The sequence below is a fragment of the Aedes aegypti genome, chromosome 3 (genome assembly GCF_002204515.2).
Source record: "Aedes aegypti strain LVP_AGWG chromosome 3, AaegL5.0 Primary Assembly, whole genome shotgun sequence".
NCBI classification, from domain to species: domain Eukaryota; kingdom Metazoa; phylum Arthropoda; class Insecta; order Diptera; family Culicidae; genus Aedes; species Aedes aegypti.
Window position 1 is genome coordinate 31,831,378 of NC_035109.1, and position 19,195 is coordinate 31,850,572.

General features: G+C 38.3%; 2 protein-coding genes across 7 annotated transcripts in view; both read right to left on the minus strand.

Moving 5' to 3' along the window:
• Positions 1-19,195, minus strand: part of LOC5578948 (disheveled-associated activator of morphogenesis 1) — a 573,726-nt gene that overhangs the window by 71,482 nt on the left and 483,049 nt on the right. The window lies entirely within an intron of this gene.
• LOC5578950 (CD63 antigen) lies at positions 4,930-5,671 on the minus strand. The gene has a single exon (XM_001664079.2). The coding sequence runs from the start codon at positions 5,662-5,664 to the stop codon at positions 4,957-4,959; it is 708 nt and encodes a 235-aa protein (XP_001664129.1). The 5' UTR covers positions 5,665-5,671; the 3' UTR covers positions 4,930-4,956.

Sequence of the window (19,195 nt, forward strand, 5' to 3'; positions counted from 1 at the left end):
AGCCATAATCTTCTATAGTACAAACACCGAGCCAAAAACGAACACCTATCCAAGAGGAACTTATAACTACCAAGAATTAACAAATCAATTGAATCCATAGCAAAGCTTCTGAATGAATGGTTGTCATCGTATTCCGGCAGAAAGTATAAATATATAGATCGGCAAGCAACAGCAACAACAGCACAGCAACTGACCGAACAGCAACAGCAGCAGATCACAAACCAGATAGGCCATCAACAGTTGCCAGGCATTTCCATTGATATGATTTGACTTTCAGGAAGGAATAATCATGGGAAAACCAGGATGGGAAACACAGGAAGAAATTTTGATAAGGATATAGAGCATAATGAGGAAAGGTACAAATCAGTATTCTATAACTTTCAGGAGGGGAAGATAACATGGAATGAAAGGAGAGGCAACATGGGAAGAAACTGGGCAGGAGAAGAGAAACTTATTTGGAAAGGTTTAGAGTTTTTAGAAGCGCCTGCTTGGTACGACAGGGAAGAAACGGATCCATCTTGTGCAGCTTCACCAGAACCTCGCCGTCTCTGATCGACACCTTCTCGATGAGTCCAGCTTTCTTCATCCTCATTGCTGTAGATCTAATATCTCGTACTCGTTTTGATAGGCTTTCATTGATGAATATACGGGACAGACTTCCATTGGTATCGTTGGGGTTCGAAGAGTAGCCAATATCCTTTAAGCAAAGGGACAAATCCGACAGATAGCTTTTGAAGAACTTGTATCTACTAGTACGGAGTGCGAAACGGCAGACTATGAAGGATTTATCTGATGATGTTGAAGGTAATCGATCCAAATCGACAACAGGTACATCTTCATCCTTATATCCCAGACGTTTGGCGATACTGCGGAAAATTTCATACAGGTTCTTGTTTACATCGTTTGGAACCCCCGAAATGATCAGTTCCTTGCTTCTGTTGACGAACTGTAGCTTATCGTTGATAAACAATGAATCCGAGCGAACTTTTTTCACACTCTCGATCATTTGTTCGACGTTGGCTATGCTCTCATTACGGATAGTCGAAATACGGGCCTCAATGCAGTTGATCCTCTCACTGAGTTCATGCTGGTAAGCATTGATTTTAGATGGAATGTTGTCTTGAACTTTCTGGAACATCAGTTGCATCTTTTCGCAGAGCTCGTCAAACTTGTGTACATTGTTCAGAAAATCATTGTAAATAGGAGTATCCATAGTTTTTATGGCAACGTCAAGTTGACAGGTATGACGTATCATACAACCAATACTGAACTTGCCGAAGAGGTTTCACAGAAACAATTGTTGCTAGTAGTAGGTTCTATAAGATTTTGCGAACCGGTTTGTAGAAAAATCGGCGACGAATTGAAGTGAAACTTCAGATAGAACAGCTACCACAATTGCTCGTCTTCAGGCTTCAGATTAATGTAACCATAGATGAAGCCGATTAAAATCAGGAAACTAGCCGGAAGATGAGAACCATTTCTCTGTGCACTAGCAATCACACATCCCTTCAGAATTTTTGTTGGTACCAAAATGTTAATGAATGATTAATTTAGTTTTAACAAATTACGAGATAGTGTTTTTTAACACAGAGCAGCTAGATATGAGAAATGAATGTAATGTTTAGAATGATACAAATAAAGAGTTAAAAAAATAGTATGTAGCATAGTATGTAAGACACTCATTAATATTGGTATTAATATCCGTTAATACGGATTAATATATATTATTTTCATGATATCATCGAGTTACCTACGATTTTCCTAAAGACATCTGACAGAAGTATCTTGAATTTAAGTCAATAATGGGGGTTTATAAACAAGAAACTAGGGATCGTGGATTATATGTCTTGCCGATCTGATACACCATAGGAAACAAATTGCATCGGAATCGAGTCTCCTTTTAGCCAGACTCCAGATGGATGTTGGCATCAAACAGTGTGGTCTATGTTGCATCGGACGGATTTCTCATATATTTTGCTCAGACGATCTGACGATAAAAACAACTTGTTTATTCATATAAATAATCAATTTGCCTTGGCAACTCCGGCAACAGGCAAACGGCAAAACTCCAAGCATACTTGATAATCTTCTCAATATCAATATTAATATCATTAATAAATATTAATATTTTAATACTGGATCTAGTGTCCTGCCCCATGGTATGTAGTATGTGATGTGATCACACACTTAACTCATTCTACCGGAATCCGTGAATTGAACAGCAATCTCAACTGCTGAACATTTGGTTAAATAAAATACTATAATTCCGTTAAAAATTTAAAGATTTCTATGTTTTTTTTTCGAAAATTGTGAACTTTTTTCCGTTTTCCGTTGATTTATTTTATTGAACTGTTTAGTTCTCTAGTTTTAAACGGAATTCATAAACAATTTGAGTCTGATCAATTTTCTCATCCAGAATCACCCAGGTCAATCAATCAATTTTTCGACATCTCCATTGAAAAATTGCCGTGTAAAAAAAGCGTTAATATCCTGGAAATCCGGTTCCCAAAATTCGTATTGTATGAAGTATGTATGGTTGTGAGCAAATCCTGCATGGAATTGAGAGCTAATCCTGTACTGGAATTCAAGCAGATCTTACTTGAGAATCTAAATAAATCCTACTCAGAATTTAGAGCAAATGTCACGGTGCTGACCAAATCGTTATTATCAGAAAAAATCTGTAGCAAAGAGTGTTTTTTTATTTTACGGCCCGTTTACAATTTTCGCCAAGTCCACAAATTCAAAACAAAACAGTGATATTCTAGCGGTTATTTTCAGAAGAAAAATACTATCAAAACTTGATCCCAAAATAGTTTGTCTAGTGATTTGTAACTTCTGGGTGCCGAGAGTGCTTTGCGAAGGATCAAGCTGTCCGATTAATTTTCGCGCGCTCGGAGTGTTTTTCCGCTGGCTTCGTTCGTTTGCCCAGTGCTTTGCGAAGGCCACGTGTTGACGCTGCGATTGTAACTGTTCAGTCGAGGATCGATTATCAATTGGTGAGCTCGTTTCATGCTTGTAATAACACATTTGTATCAGAACATGTATTTTTTTTCAAGAATTTGTTAAACAAACTTTGAATAGTTAAGTAGATTAAAAAACCGAATTTAGTACTATACCATTTAATTCCACTAGAGTTTGTATCCTTTGACAGATACGCGTATTTCGACCTCAACTGTAAGGCCGTCTTCAGTGTCGTGTACTAGACTCGACTTAAGTCGGCCTTACAGCTAATATTTCCTAATGTGTATACAACATACTTGCTATTATATCTTAATTCTTCTCGTAGCATCATACAATATCTGATTTGTTATGAATAATTGACAATTGCTAATAGCCGAGTGGTTAGAGTCCGCGGCTACAAAGAAAAGCCTTGCTGAAGGTATCTGAGTTCGATTCCCAGTCGGTCCAGGATCTTTTCGTAATTGTAATTTTGAATTTTAATTGACTTCCCTGGCCACATGATGTACAAATGCGAAAATGACAACTTTGACAAAGAAAGCTCTCAGTTCGTAAATGTGAAAGTGCTCAGAAGCAGGCTCTGTCCCAGTGAGAACAAATTTACGGCAAATTTAAATTGACGGTGGCGATGACAATATCGATGACAGGGGCACTTCTCCGAACGGAGAGCTTCTCACTGTTCTTCAATTCACAATCCATTACATTCTGAACTATAACTAAAGGAAGGTTGCAATTATGACAATTGACTTATATTCAAATGCAGCAAATCACGTCATGCGGTCGTGTCTTGTACACAATTCCCACTGATTTTTTTAGGTATTTTACTTTGAGATCCGAAACTCTGAAAAAGCTTCCAAACCAAATGACAGATCTCCCTTAAAAACCACAAACCTACCGCACTGTTGTTAGAGTCTGACCCAGAATTTATCGAAGTTGTGTCCATAGTAGTCCTACGTCAACCCCGCGGTAATGTAACAGACAATACCCACCCCATTTTTTTTTTTACAAAAATGGACAATCATCAGAAACCAACAACACAATTACAAAAAATAAAAGACTACTCAAAGAAATGCACAGACAGACACAGCCAGACGAACTACATAAAAGATAATATGTCTTAGGGGCAGAATCCATCAACAATTTCAGAATTTTCTAGACCATTTTTTTTTTAAATTCAAATAAATGTGTTCATGATATTCTATACTTCATCCGAAACACAGTGAACATATTTTCAGCGAATTAATTTCAGTTTTCAACAGAAAAACTGCTTCTAAAGTTTTGATGATGACGATTATTGAGGAACATGTTGTTAATAATGGAGAAAAGGTTTTATACAAATTAAAACACACAATATTGCTCAATAAATGTGAATGTGAGTAACCGTTCCCAAGCCTATTGGCAAACGTGACCCACTTATGGGAAAACGGGTAACAACGTCGAATCAATCGCATCGGCAATCAGTCTGCGGTTAAACTTTTCCTTCCGATCTTCACCCTGACCATGAACGACGAGACCGACCCCTGGCAAGGCAAATAAGAAAGGCCCATCACGACCACGCGGGCAGCGAACGATATCTACCTACATATCTGCGCACTGTGCTGCTGCAGTAAAAAAATGATAATGACATAGAAACTCGTGGTCTCCATAATAATCACTATTTGCCGACTGCCGGCTGACCAACGACGTTTCAACTTCGTTGTGCGAAGGGGAGAGTGCGGGTTAGGATGAGGACAATTGCAAACAAAGATGCACTACCAACAAGTGGTTTTCACCCTGACGTGTGCGAACGGCCGTTGAGTTGCATTTGTCTCCGCTGTTTAACTTTCTTCGCTTTGATATGCAAAGCGACAAGTCGTCATCGCTCTCATCGGTTTACAGGCAAGGCCCTTCGAGTTATGTTTGGTTAACAGAGTTGTCACTTTCCCCCCGAGGGAGGAGTCACTGCTAAGGAGCAGTAATAGCTATGAGAGGTTTCTACTTAGTAATTTGTATATTTCTTCAAGCAAAGTACAGTGCATCCACTCGGTTCTTGATCCCGTTGGCTAGGCAGCACGCCAACGTCAGCGCGATGAACTCAAACACCGTCAGCCACATGAGGATCCAGCCGATGATTTTCCCAGTTTGGCGAATGTATCCTTCCAGCATCCTTTCGCATCCCTCCTTGAATGGGACGCAGTTTGGCCCTCTTTGACCATCCGCACAGCACGAATCCGGCAGTTTGTTGCCCCAGTCCAAAAAGGATATCTTTCCGCAGCAACCATACGTAGTCTGTAGATAGTCGATAACCGGGTCCACAACGCTGGACGCTTTGGATACGCTGATATTGTGGTCGAAGTACTCGTCGAACCACTCCAGGTAATCGTGACGGTTTTGGTCCACTCCGGCAAACAGAAGCACAGCCAGCGCAATCTGGACCACGATCAGGGTCATCAACATCAGCACGTAGGTCACGGTCATGCAGTAGGAGTGTTTGGCCGCTCCGCAGAACCCGAAGAAGGACACCGCAAAGATGATCACGCCCAGTCCCATGGCCAACAGCGATTGACTGGTCAGAAGGTTGTCCCGATGGGTCAGGTTAGTGATCGCTGCCAGCTTGGTGTGCATAACGGCACCCACGATGGCCAGCGAGAGGCCACTCAGGAAGCAGAGCATGTTCAGCAGGATCAGGGTGCAGCGCAGCGTGGGAACGCCTATCGTGATCGCCATCTTGGGTTTGGGGCGCGGATTTTGGGGGGTTGGTGAAATGTTAACTGACAGGTGGCATGCTGCGATCGTCATGTGGATTACTTCGTTACGATCTTCTATATAGATTATAGAAGCTTTGCAAGCTTTTCAGTCATAAAAGCTTTCTTTCAAAGCTTCTGCCTGGAAGCCTTCCAAGTTTCTGTTTAGAAGCTTTCCAAGTTTCTTGCTGGAAGCTTTCCATGCTTCTGTCTGGAAGCTTCGTAAGCTTCTGTCTCGAAACTTTCCAAGATTCTGCTTGCATGCTTTCCAAGCTTAAGTCTTAGCGCTTTCAAAGCTTCTGTTTGGAAGCTTTCCAAACTTCCAACTGAAAGTTTTCTAATTTTCCAACTGAAATGTGTCCAAGTTTCTTAAATGCTAAATTTGTCTAGAAGCCTCCAAAGTTTCTGTCTAGAAACATTCCAAGCTTCTATCTGGAAGCTTTCTAAGCTTCTGTCTCGAAACTTTTCAAGATTATGTATGCAAGCTTTCCAAGCTTATGTCTTGGCGTTTTCAAAGCTTCTGTTTGGAAGCATTCCAAGCTTCCAAGTGAAAGTTTTCCAATTTTCCGACTGAAAGGTTTCCAAGTTTCTTAAATGCTAAATTTGTCTAGAAGCCTCCAAAGTCTTTGTCTGGAAGTTTTCCATGTTTCTGTCTGGAAGCTTTCCAAGCTTCTGCCTGGAAACTTTTCAAGCATCTGTCTGGAAGTTTTCCATGCATTTGACAGGAAAAGTTTTCCATGCCTAAGTCTGGAAGCTTTTCATGCTTCTGTCTAGAAGCTTTCCCAGCTTCTGTCTGGAAGCTTTCGAAGCTTCTGTCTGGAAGCTTTCGAATCTTCTGTCTGGAAGTTTTCCAAGCTTCTTTCTGGTAGCTTTCGAAGCTTCTGTCTGGAAGTGTCCCAAGCTTCTATCTGGAAGGTTTCCTAGCTTCTGTGTGTGAGCTTTCCAAGCTTTTTTTTCTGGAAGCTTTCCAAGCTTCTGTCTGTAAACTTTCCAAGCTTCTGTCTTTAAGCTTTCCAAGCTTCTGTCTGGAAGCTTTCCAAGCTTTAGTCTGGAAGCTTTCCAAGCTCATGTCTGGAAGCTTTCCAAGCTTTTGTCTGGAGGCTTTCCAAGCTTCTGGCTGGAAGCTTTTCAAGGTTCTGTCTGGGAGCTTTCCATGCTTTTGTCTGGAAGCTTTCCAAACTTATGTCTGAAGGCTTTCCAAGCTTCTGGCTGGAAGCTTTTCAAGCTTCTGTCTGGAAGCTTTCCAAGCTATTGTCTGGAAGCTTTCCAAGCTTCTCCCTGAAAGATTTCCAAGCTTCTCCCTGAAAGCTTTGCAAGCTTCTGTCTGGAAGTTTTCCAAGCTTCTGTCTGTATGCTTTTCTAGCTTCTGTCTGTAAGCTTTCCAATCTTTTGTCTGGAAGCATTTCAAGCTTCTGTCTGGAAGCTTTCGAAGCTTTTTCTGGTAGCCAGGGATGGGAAATGTACTGTAGCAAACATTTACCACCTCGACATTCACATCCCAAGTAACACAACATGTCTCATATAAATCACAATGACTTCAATATGACTAATGAGAATGTTCTGTTTCATAGCGAAAAAACTGGAATTCATACTTATATATGACTGGAAAAGCGCAGAAGGTGGAGCTTGTGCAACATATTTTTGTTGTGAAAATTATGTATCATATGGGTTTAGGTATACATAATTATGTATTATACTTTGTCCAATAAACCATTAACGCAACAAAATACTGAGAACATTTGGTAGTGGAAATGCATTGGATGGTCGACAATGAAAAATGTAAAAGTGCAAACATCGACAAGCCTTCATTTTTGATTGCATAACTGTTATTGATTGATAACTGTTATTTAACACTAAATTAATATGCGAATCAAAAATTATGGTGAAATATGCACTTTTGGTTCGAAAAAATCAATTCGCCCTTATAAATCGTTCAATATACATTTTTCGACACCAAGCCAAGTAAATATTTCCAAAAAGGAATCATCACATTTTGCAAATAAGTTCATTATTTTGTTTTCTACTAATACACTGAACTTTTACTGAACTATTTTTACTTTTTTCAATGCTTCAGAACAAAAATCTCATCGTTATGGTAAATATTCAAAATCAAATTCAAAAATTAAAGATGGTCCCCTTAGACACACTGCATGACGAGTGTTTTGGGAAAATACAAAAATTTCAATGCCAATCATTTGCCATTGTTTCATTCAAGGCAGTGAAAAGTTTTCAGGGACAACTAGTGTGATCATAAATTTACAGTGTGATATAAGTTTGATAAATCACTTGACTATGACAGCATAAATGGAAGTTGTAGCATGGAAGTTGCTTCTCAAATCTCACGAACCGTTGTTGATTTGTACCCGAACTAAAATAGTCTAATCAGGTTATTACCAAAACTATTCCGGCAAACTTTATGTTACAATTTTGTTGACGGAAAACTTCTTTACCAAATTAGTATGAAGTGTTTTCTAAGTATTAATATTTTTTTTTCCTACAATTTTTCACAAAAACACGTAAGCCCTGCATGAACACAACTGTAAGCGAGTAAGGTAATTCCATTGAACCTTTTTCGTACTAAATAGTGGAAAACAACCACACACTCTATTCATTCATATAAATTGATAAATCGGTATTTAGAGCATACCTTAAAAATAATAATTTACTCAAAACATTTGCTTAAAAGTATTCTGTGAACACCATATGGCGAATTTCTTAGCCGGCAGTGTATCATCCATGCTATCAAAAGTATTAAATGTCACTCTTGTTGCATTTGTTTTATAGACAACTAGAAAAACTTATATTTGACTGAAAATAAACATAATTTGTTTATTCAGAACATGTTTGAAAAGAGTATATATTATGACATACATGTAACATGAATATGACATATTGAGACTGTTTATTTGTCGTACATGTCTAAAACAACCGAAATAAGACATATAACCAAACACATGTTTTGATAAACATAAAAAGACAAATATAGAACATAATATGGTTGAAACATAGTAAACATAATTAGAACATTTTCAGCAAAATGGTAGATTTGTATTGCAAAACAAATTATATGCCTTAGTAGAACATCTCCATTCAAGTTCAATATTGAAATGTTTAACAAAACAAAATAGCGACTTACGTGAGACATGACATGTTCCAAAAACTTTCTAGTAATCATTGCACAGTGGTCCAGGAATCAGTTTTACGCGGAAAGATGCATTTTGAGCTTTAGAATGAAACATTAGACAAAAACGGTCTTCTACAAAGTTGTTTGTATTAGTTAAGCCCTTCGTTTGGTGTTATTTAAAATTAGGGTGGACCACATTTTCATAGAAATTGTGTAACTAACTTTCTTATTTGTAGAAATTATATTATACATGCTTCAGCAAAGTTGTAGACCATTCAATTTCAAGCAACTTTGCCAAAAAAAGTTTTTTTGTATCTCTTAAATTGACCGATTTAGAGCTTTTTTCCTGCAGTGACGTAGGGTGGTCCGAACAAAACTGGTTTTCTGGCTCTAGAGTTTTCAATTTAAATTTCTCATCAAAGTAGTCTATGAGACACTTTTAGAGCTTTGAAAAATGCGTAATTTGGTGAGTGAAGAAACTTGCTATCTCCTTCCGTTTAGGAGTTATTGTTGTTTTTCTCTCAAAAACATGCCTACTTTGATTGTGAAAATCTCTGATTGGGGCAAACATAAAAAATATCTTTTGACGGCATTCAAAAGACAAAATAAAATTGTATATTATATCAAAAAATTACAGATGTGTTATTTTTGTAACTCTAATAAAATGCCTTGAAAAACAAAGGATTTTAAGCAGAAAAACTTTAATAACTTTTGAAATAAAATAGATATCATCAATATTTTTGCATGAAAATTTGCGTTTTGTTAAGTTCTTAAAATCGTTCATAGACCGCTTTGACGAGAAATCTGAAATAAGAAAGATAGGGCTCTAAAACTATTTTGAAGATTTTCATAGTATGTATTTCTTTATAATTTTGCATTTTGAGCATGAAAATGAAATTTTAGACAGAGATGATCTTCTACAAAATTGTTTCTAAAAATGTAAGCTTTCACACTGTGTCATTTGAAACTAGGGTGGTCCACAATATCACACATATCATAAAATCAACTTTTTTATTTGCAACAATACTGGTATATGCTCTTAGACAAAGCGGTAGAACTTGAAATTTTGATCAACTTTGCCAAAAAAAGTTTTTCTGTAGCTCAAAATTTGACCAATCTAGAGCATTTTTTCCTAATCACCGCAGGGTGGTCCAACAAAAATAAGTTTTTCAACTCTAGTTTTTTTAATATTATTTTCTCGTCAAAGTCGTCTATGGACGACTTTTAGAACTTAATAAAACGCAAATTTTCATGCAAAAAGATTGTTGATATCTATTTTAGTTCAAAAGTTATTAAAGTTTTTGTGATAAAAAATGTTTGATTTTCAAGACGTTTTGTTAGAGTTACAAAAATAACACATCTGTAATTTTTTGATATAATATACAATTTTATTTTGTCTTTTGAACGCCGTCAAAAGATATTTTTTATGTTTGCCCCAATCAGAGATATTCATAATCAAAGTAGGCATGTTTTTGAGAGAAAAACAACAATAACTCCTAAACGGAAGGAGATAGCAAGTTTCTTCACTCACCAAATTACGCATTTTTCAAAGCTCTAAAAGTGTCTCATAGACTACTTTGATGAGAAATTTAAATTGAAAACTCTAGAGCCAGAAAACCAGTTTTGTTCGGACCACCCTACGTCACTGCAGGAAAAAAGCTCTAAATCGGTCAATTTAAGAGATACAAAAAAACTTTTTTTGGCAAAGTTGCTTGAAATTGAATGGTCTACAACTTTGCTGAAGCATGTATAATATAATTTCTACAAATAAGAAAGTTAGTTACACAATTTCTATGAAAATGTGGTCCACCCTAATTTTCAATAAAACCAAACAAAGGGCTCAACTAATACAAACAACTTTGTAGAAGACCGTTTTTGTCTAATGTTTCATTCTAAAGCTCAAAATGCATCTTTCCGCGTAAAACTGATTCCTGGACCATAGTGCATTGTAGGACAAACTGTATATTTATGTTTTCAGTGTTACTTGGGATGTCCATACACGACCATCAAAATCCAAAGCAAACTATAACCGTTCAAAACAATAAAATGTCATGCTCTTCAAAACTGTAATCTTATTCTTCTTAGCGTTTTTTCAAACCCGAATGCGAAATGACTCGAGCACAGTGGTAACACGATTTTCCCGGTTTTCGGGGTTTTGACTGCTAAAGGTGACATAAAATTGAACTTGTTTATATGTATCGCAACAGAATGATTGTGCTCTTGCTGTTAGTAATAAAAGATTTCAATTAATTGAAAACACAATCAAAATAATAGCGATTGACAAGGGTCCAAAAGCATGAAATCATTCGTTTTATCTATCCACAGTGTCTGAACGGACAACTGCAATTAAGTCATCAAAGATCTAGCAACATTTTTAACCCATGTGCACTTGAGAAGTTTTCTTCGTGTCCTATGAGATTCCGATGAGAAAGACGACCATGACCACCGTGATCGACATTCGAAACCGATAGAATGCCGTATACTTATTGACCTCTCGAAGACGCCATCTTAGTGACATAGAGTACACATGTGTGACACATGTCAAATGTCGCGGTGAAGTGGATAGCTGTCATTTTTGACCTCCAATCTAGTAAGAGTTCAAGTCTGAAACCAGGTCCTTTGTATCGCAAAGCCTACTCTGTTGAAGGTGCTTGCTGATGTTCGTCGTAAAATCGCAGTAACCCGGTTACAAGACGCGAGTTGCGCCATAATGCGCATCGTCAATAAGGTTCTGTCCATAGCGCGTCCGGAGCGCGAAGCGATCGCGCGAGGAATCTGTTAATGAGCTCGAACGATCTTTCGCACTACTTGTATGTTATGTATCTACCCACTGTCTTCCAGTTCAGTCGCGAGTCAATTATGTACTTTTGCAAATGACCTCTCCGCTCCATAATAATGATTAATGGATGGTACATCTCTCAGCGAAGTATGTGTACACTACCCGCCAACAGTATGGAATCGCTTCACCAAGTATTGCGACTCTCGTTTTGAATGTTAATTGAATTAATGAACTCCAAAAACTTTAAAATCACCGACAAGCTTAAGGTGAAAATGCATCGAAGCCAAACTTCGAATTTTCAAAAGTACAAATCCAGAGAACTAGACAACCGTGGGCGCTGAAAATTTGATCTTGGTTACCACTAGCGAGGGACCAATCGATCAAATTTATAGCACGAATGGTCGTCTGGTTCTCTAGATTTGTGTTCCTGAAAATTCAAGATTTGATTTCGATGTATCTTCAACTTAAGTTTATATTGTAGTAATTCTAAATTTTTTGCAATACCTATTCAAAACAAATGTTGCCATAAGCGATGAAGCGATACTTTTGGCGGCTAGTGTAAGGTAAGTATGAGCCTATGCATGCTATAAAACGTTTGACTTTTACTGTGCGCCCTGTTTTCAAGTTGCCTGTGCGAGAGAGCAAGACAGCACCAACACACGGCGCACAGTAAAAGTCATGAGAACAAAAGAATTTATGGCACGTACAGAGGCTCATATGTATGTCGATGAGGTGTCTAATGTGTGTAAACCTAATGGCGGAATTTTAATTGGGATCAGTGTTGTGTCTAAGGCGAAGGAGAAGTGACGCGCGACGATGCATTTCGTACCTTGGAGCTGTCGATCGGAGATCGGTTGATGATGCTCGAGCTGGTGAAAGGAGACTTGGGGGCCAGGAAAAAAAAATCAATCGTTTTAGCGTGGAGATGACAAAACGGAAACCTAAACTCCGAACTCGAAAATGGAAACGGCACAGATATTTTTTCTTGTTGCCTTGAATGGGCATAAGGTGAATCGCTTTTGGACAATGCGAGCTAATTTGGTTGAGCGAAAACGAAATCGAGATGAGGAAAATTGCACCCCCTGACTGACTGCCAGTGTGGCTAGTTTGAATGTACAGCAATCAAGGATTGCTCTTGTTCATTCGTTCTACAGTCAACCCTCGATGAGTTGATATTGAAGGGACCATCGACACATGGAAATATCAAGTCATGAAACACAAATGTTAGCGAAAGTTGTTAAAGAACACCATCATAGTAACCACGAAATTCGATTTTCAGTCTGGTTTAAGGCTAAGTAGCCCGTCATTCGTTTTGGCATAAATGATGACTTCTCAGCTTGCATTTCAAAGTGATAAAACTCTGTCTTAATAGCTTATAGAGTAAGGTGGGGCAAAAGTTCGACCTTAGTGGTATAATCAAAGTTTCCAGAAAAACAATAGCAGTTAAAACAAAACAAATACCATACAGTGACTGAGCTTTCCGCAAAGCAAATATTCCATGCGTACTAGCGTCGCCTGGTGGCAAAATCTTGAAACTTTCGGCACAAATAATGTTAGCCTTTGTGTTACTGAGCAACTTTGCCGAAGACGCCATCTTTATAAGTGGTCGGGCTACTGAGCTGTCCGCGAAACAAAAACTCTTTGCTCACTAGCGCCGCCTAGTGGCAAAATTTCAAAACTTTGGGCTCAAATAATGTTAGCCCTTCTGATACTGAGCAACTTTGCCGAAGACGCCATCTTTATAAGTGGTCGGGCTACTGAGCTATCCGCGAAACAAAAATTATTTGCTCACTAGCGCCGCCTAGTGGCAAAACTTCCAAACTTTAGGCTCAAATAATGTTAGCCCTTGTGATACAGAGCAACTTTGCCGAAGACGCCATCTTTCTAAGTGATCAGGCTACTGATCTATCCGCGAAACAAAACTTATTTGCTCACTAGCGCCACCTAGCTGCAAATTTTCGAAACTTTCGGCTCAAATAATGTTAGTCCTTGTGATACTGAGCAACTTTGCCGAAGACGCCATCTTTCAAAGTGGTCAGGCTACTGAGCTGTCCGCGAAACAAAAACTCTTTGCTCACTAGCGCCGCCTAGTGGCAAAATTTCCAAACTTTGGGCTCAAATAATGTTAGCCCTTGAGATACTGAGCAACTTTGCCGAAGACGCCATCTTTCTAAGTGATCAGGCTACTGAGCTATCCGCGAAACAAAAATTATTTGCTCACTAGCGCCGCCTAGTGGCAAATTTTCGAAACTTTCGGCTCAAATAATGTTAGTCCTTGTGATACAGAACAACTTTGCCGAAGACGCCATCTCTCTAAGTGGTCAGGCTACTGAGCTATGCGCAAAACAAAAATTGTATGTCCACTAGCGCCGCCTGGTGGCATAATTCCGTATCAGAATGACCACCGCATGTCAGCCCTTGAGCTACTGAACAACTCTTCCGAAGACACCAACCTTCCAAAACATCAGGATCTAGAGATATCATATGATACAAAATTTGCATTCTTATCCCTCATGGTTCATATAGTGCAAATCAGAAAAAGCGCCCCTACCGGCCAAGTTCTCAACTAAAAGGATGATCCTCAACTCCTAAAGGTAGATCGTACTTAGCACTGAAACTTCGCCGAAGACAGTACTGTGCTCAGGGATGAGAAAAGTACTGGAGCAAACATTTACCGCCTCTACATTTACATCTTTCTACACGACCATCGAAATCCAAAGCAAACCATGACGGTTCAAAACAAAAAATGTCACGGCTCTTCAAAAAATGTAATCTTCTTCTTCCTAACGTTTTTCAACCCCGAATGCGAAATGACTCGAGCACAGTGGTGACACGATTTTTGCGGTTTTCGGGGTTTTGCATTTTTGCTCGATAAAGGCAGTATGAAATTGAACTTGTTTATATGTATCGTAACGGAATGATTGTGGTCTTTCTGTTAGAGCTAATAGATTTCAATTAGTTGAAAACACAAGCGAAATATTAGCGATTGAATGATTTAACACTTTTTTCAATCATTCAGCTTGGAATGGCTGCCCGAAAATGGTCATGGTGGAGAGACAAAAACAGTCAAGCAGTGTGTGAACCGTTGGCAGCGCAACGCCTGATGGTATTGATGCTGCTGCTGCTTTGTGTTTTGGTGGAATGGCAGAATCGATGAACTGTGGTGAATTGTGGTCACAGTTCCCATGACTGACTGTGCTATCTTTTTTGGCATACGAGATATTCAACAACACCCCCAAAGTGATGAAATCTCATAAGCCCTGGGTCTCCTATAACGTAGATTCATTTGCACTGTTTTTGAGTTCTGTAACTCGATACCTTACTAAGACGGTGATCCCTTTAATATTGAGTCATAGAGAGTGGACTGTAGTTGTATTAAAATAGATTTGTTTAGCATTCCGATCAGGGTTTCTAGTGTGTTTGCTGCGTAGTGTTTTTTGGGCATTCTGATCAGGATTTTCTATAAATCCAAAGTATTAGTTGTTTAAATTTATAAGCATAGTTCAAACAGGGTTTTGAGAAGCATTCGTACAGAATCCAGAACAGGACTGGCAAATACACTCCAACGTCTTTTTACGACCGTTTTTTTTACCGACGGTTCGGTTCACGACCACTTTTTTACGACCGAAATTCAGATTAACGACCGTTTTTATAAATGATCAATATCTTCAAGAGTATTCAAAATAGAGGATCACGATATTCAGCAAAATTGTTCAGTAGTACAAGGGTTAACATATGGTGGTCATTGAATTGCGGAATTATGCAATTAGGTGGCGCTAGTGAGCATCGAATTTTTGTTTTGCGGATATCTCAGGATCCTGACCTTCTAAGTCTTGAGTCTAAGCTTTTATAATGATAGTCCTTGAACTAATGAACAACTTTACCGAAGGCGCAATCTTCCAAAGTGATCAGGATCCTAAGCTATCCGCAAAACAAAATTTCTATGCTCACTAGCGCCACCTGGTGGCAAAATCTCGAATCTCTTGGCTAGAATAATGATAGTCCTTGAGCTAATGAACAGCTTTGCCGGAGGCGCCATCTTTCTAAGTAGTCAGGATCCTGAGATATCCGCAAAACAAAAGTTGCATAGGGGAACTTGTGGTAAAATGAACACCGTGCCTTTTACCAAGAAAAAACAAATTTCGATGAATTATTATCACGCACGGACGATTTAAAGCATAAATCTGCGTGTTGGAGTTGATATGTAGGTCAATTGAAGTGAAAATATCAACAAAAACTAGGATTTTAGAAAACCACGTTTGAAAATTAGAACTGACGTAACTTTTAGCTCGGAAGACTTGAGGTTTTTCAGTGAGGTGTATATCGTTATGATATGATGTCAAATCTGATACCTTTAGAATTCTTTTTGAATGGGTTACAATCATTAATGGATATATTTTCGGTGGGGCAATGAAAATTTTCAGAAATATATATTTTGCTTACGTTTTTTGCTTGGTGTTCATTTTACCACCAACCGCTGTTCATTTTACCCACATAGTGCAGGTAAAATGAACATTTGGATCGCTTTTTGATAGCGATGAAAATATATGAAAATTTAGCTATTTAAGTCTGAATCCATGTCGCTGCTATAGATTACATCCCTATTTTTGATGTTGTGCGATGGAACAATACAAATTCCTCGTTTTTCTATCAGAAACAAGATTATTTCCTTAAGGTGTTCATTTTACCACCCCTTCCCCTACACACTTGTACTGCCTGGTGGCGTAATTTCACTTAAGCATTGTTGCCAGCTACGACAAAATTTTGAACCCTTCATGAAAAACTGGATTACCGTTTAAGTGTATTGCAATGTTGCTAAGCATTCTATTTTTCTGTTCCGCTCAAGTTTTATGATTTTGATCTTTTCTTTATTCTTCTTAAACAGTGTTGCCAGCCACCTGAGCATTTGTGATTCGGCCGACTGTATGGTACGCAACACTTCCTTCAGCTTTGGTGAAAATTCGGTACCGTTATCTTAAAAAAAAATGGTGTTTGCATATCACACCCCCATAAAATTGGCTCTTTTGATAACAATAGAGCAGTGTTGCCATCTATTAACAAAATATGAAAACTTGAATGGCTATTTTGGAAAGTTCTCAACCCATACTTCAACTTTGCCGAATATCTCGAATCAGTATTTCCGCATCTAGACGTTGCATTTTAGAAAAACATAATTATAACCCTGATTTTTTTACGACCGATTTTTTTTACGACCCCCCGATAACGGTCGTAAAAAGAGGTTGGGGTGTAATACTGAACAGCATTATTTCTTCTTCTTTCTGGCTTTACGTCCCCACTGGGACAGAGCCTGCTTCTCAGCTTAGTATTCTTAAAAGCACTTTCACAGTTATTAACTGCGAGCTTACTATGCCAATGACCATTTTTGCATGCGTATTTCGTGTGGCAGGTGCGAAGATACTCTATGCCCTGGGAAGTCGAGAAAATTTCCAACCCGAAAAGATCCTCGACCGGTGGGATTCGAACCCACGACCCTCAGCTTGGTCTTGCTGAATAACTGCGCGTTTACCGCTACGGCTACGTAACACTTGATGAAAATTACTTGATAAAAGAAGGGAAAATTTATTTGCAAAATATTAAAAGCTCTCATCCAAAGATCTATTAATGCAGCATAATGCAAAAATAGCCTATATACGGGAGCAGATTATTTTTCGTTTAAAATGTTAAAGGCTATAACGCAAACAAATCTTCTCACAGCGTAACTCAAATGAACAACACATTTTTAAAAGGAAATATTTGTGGCAAAACTTTTCAACGAATCAATAAAAATTTTAATTTTGTAAGTGTACATAAAAAATATCGTCTATTATCGAAAGAAGATAAAAATTGTGATTGAAATTTGTAATTGAAATAATTTCCAACATATCTCAAAAGGAGATCATGCGTTGCAAAAAAAATATATATGTGGAATATTGGCAGGCTCTAAAGTAATTATCATTCTAAGTCTTGCAAATATTGATAAAACAGCAAAATATAAAAATGGTTAGCATTGAGCTTCACTAAATAATAAAATTTAAAAAAGTATAATTAAAAAGAACAGCCTTTTTTTTAAAGAAGGCAAAATTTATTATTAAACCAATAGAATATTGGACGCCAAAAATTATTGTGGCAGAATGAAACGAAAAGACATACAAAATTGCGTTCAGAATCATTGAAGTGATTGTGCTACTTTTCCCCGAATGCCGTTTCTCCGAATGTCAGTTCCCCGAATGACCTGTTTCCCCGAAAAGTGTTGCACTTGCTTTAAGGCGCCGTCCACAAATTACGTAACACTCTAGGGGGAGGGGGGAGTAGGCTGAAGCGGCCCATACAAAAATTTAAAATTTTGCATACAAAAAGCGTAAACATTTTCAATTTTAGCGTTACGTAATAAATGGATGCCACCTAATAGTGTTCAGCAAGGCTGATTCATTGTACTCTGTAGCCAGAGTAAGGTTATCTGACTTGGCTGGAAGGCCATTTTTAACTTGCTGGCCGTTTTGTTTACAAACATTACTGCTTGGCCTGGATAACGCTCAAACTGAAACTAACCGTGCTGCCAATAGTACGAACGAGATAGTTAAAAAGATAGATAAAAGTAGAGTGCGCTACGCGCAGATGCGACTGCATTAGAATAATTTCTGACATCATTTCTTCTCCAACCAATCAGAAGTCATTACTGCCTGGCCCGCAAGATTCTGAAACTAAATTTAACCGTGCTGCCATAAGTGTGAACGAAATTGTAGAAAAGAGAAAGAAGTATCGAGCACACATGGAGCAGGTGCGACCGTATTACAATAATTCTTGATAACACTGTTTCTCCAACCAATCAGAAGTCAAATGTCTGACTACCTATCTCAGATGTTTGTAAACAAAACGGCCAGCCCTTCCTCACCTACCCTTCCTGCTTTTCTCCACAAAGTGAGCATAATGTATCACCTTAGGAGGAGCTGGACCCGCCTTGGTGTACAGTGGCTGGATAGTGAAAGAGAAAGAACGATAAGCAATCAAAAGAAGGAGGTATTCTGTAATTCTCGGATGTACACATGTTCAATAGAAACGTAAAAACAAATGTCATCTTAAGAAATTCTTGGTTTCAGAATCATTATACCGCACACCCACGTTAATTTGAACGGTACCTCATGCAAACCATCGGGGTTCATTTTTAATTTGAACATCTAGTCACCCTAAAAACGTGTTTCTGGTTACCTCTTTCACTGTTTTGTTTTGATTCTGCATTTCGTTCCACAGCGTTCCATTCCACTTTACTCCGTTCCATGAGCTAAATGACGTTTGAACCATTTTTAATCTGAACGATGTGCAAATTAGCGAGGTACAAATTAAAAAGTGTTCAGATTAAATGTGGTCAAACCAACGGGGGTACCCGGTACCATAATAGTATATGCAAAACGACTTTATGCCAAACGGCTTTATGTCAAACGACTTTATGCCGAATGACCTACCACCATCGTCCATTAATTACGTAAGCGGTTATGATGGGAGGTGGATTTGGAATGTATTACGCGCTAAGCAAATTATTTATGATTTGCATTCAAAAAATCTTACTATGTGGCGGGGGGTGGTTATTGGCTTACGTAATTAATGGATTTGTTG

Bases quoted from the DNA above. Each gene is read 5' to 3' on its own strand.
- LOC5578950 (XM_001664079.2), bottom strand. From the start codon at position 5,664: ATGGCGATCACGATAGGCGTTCCCACGCTGCGCTGCACCCTGATCCTG.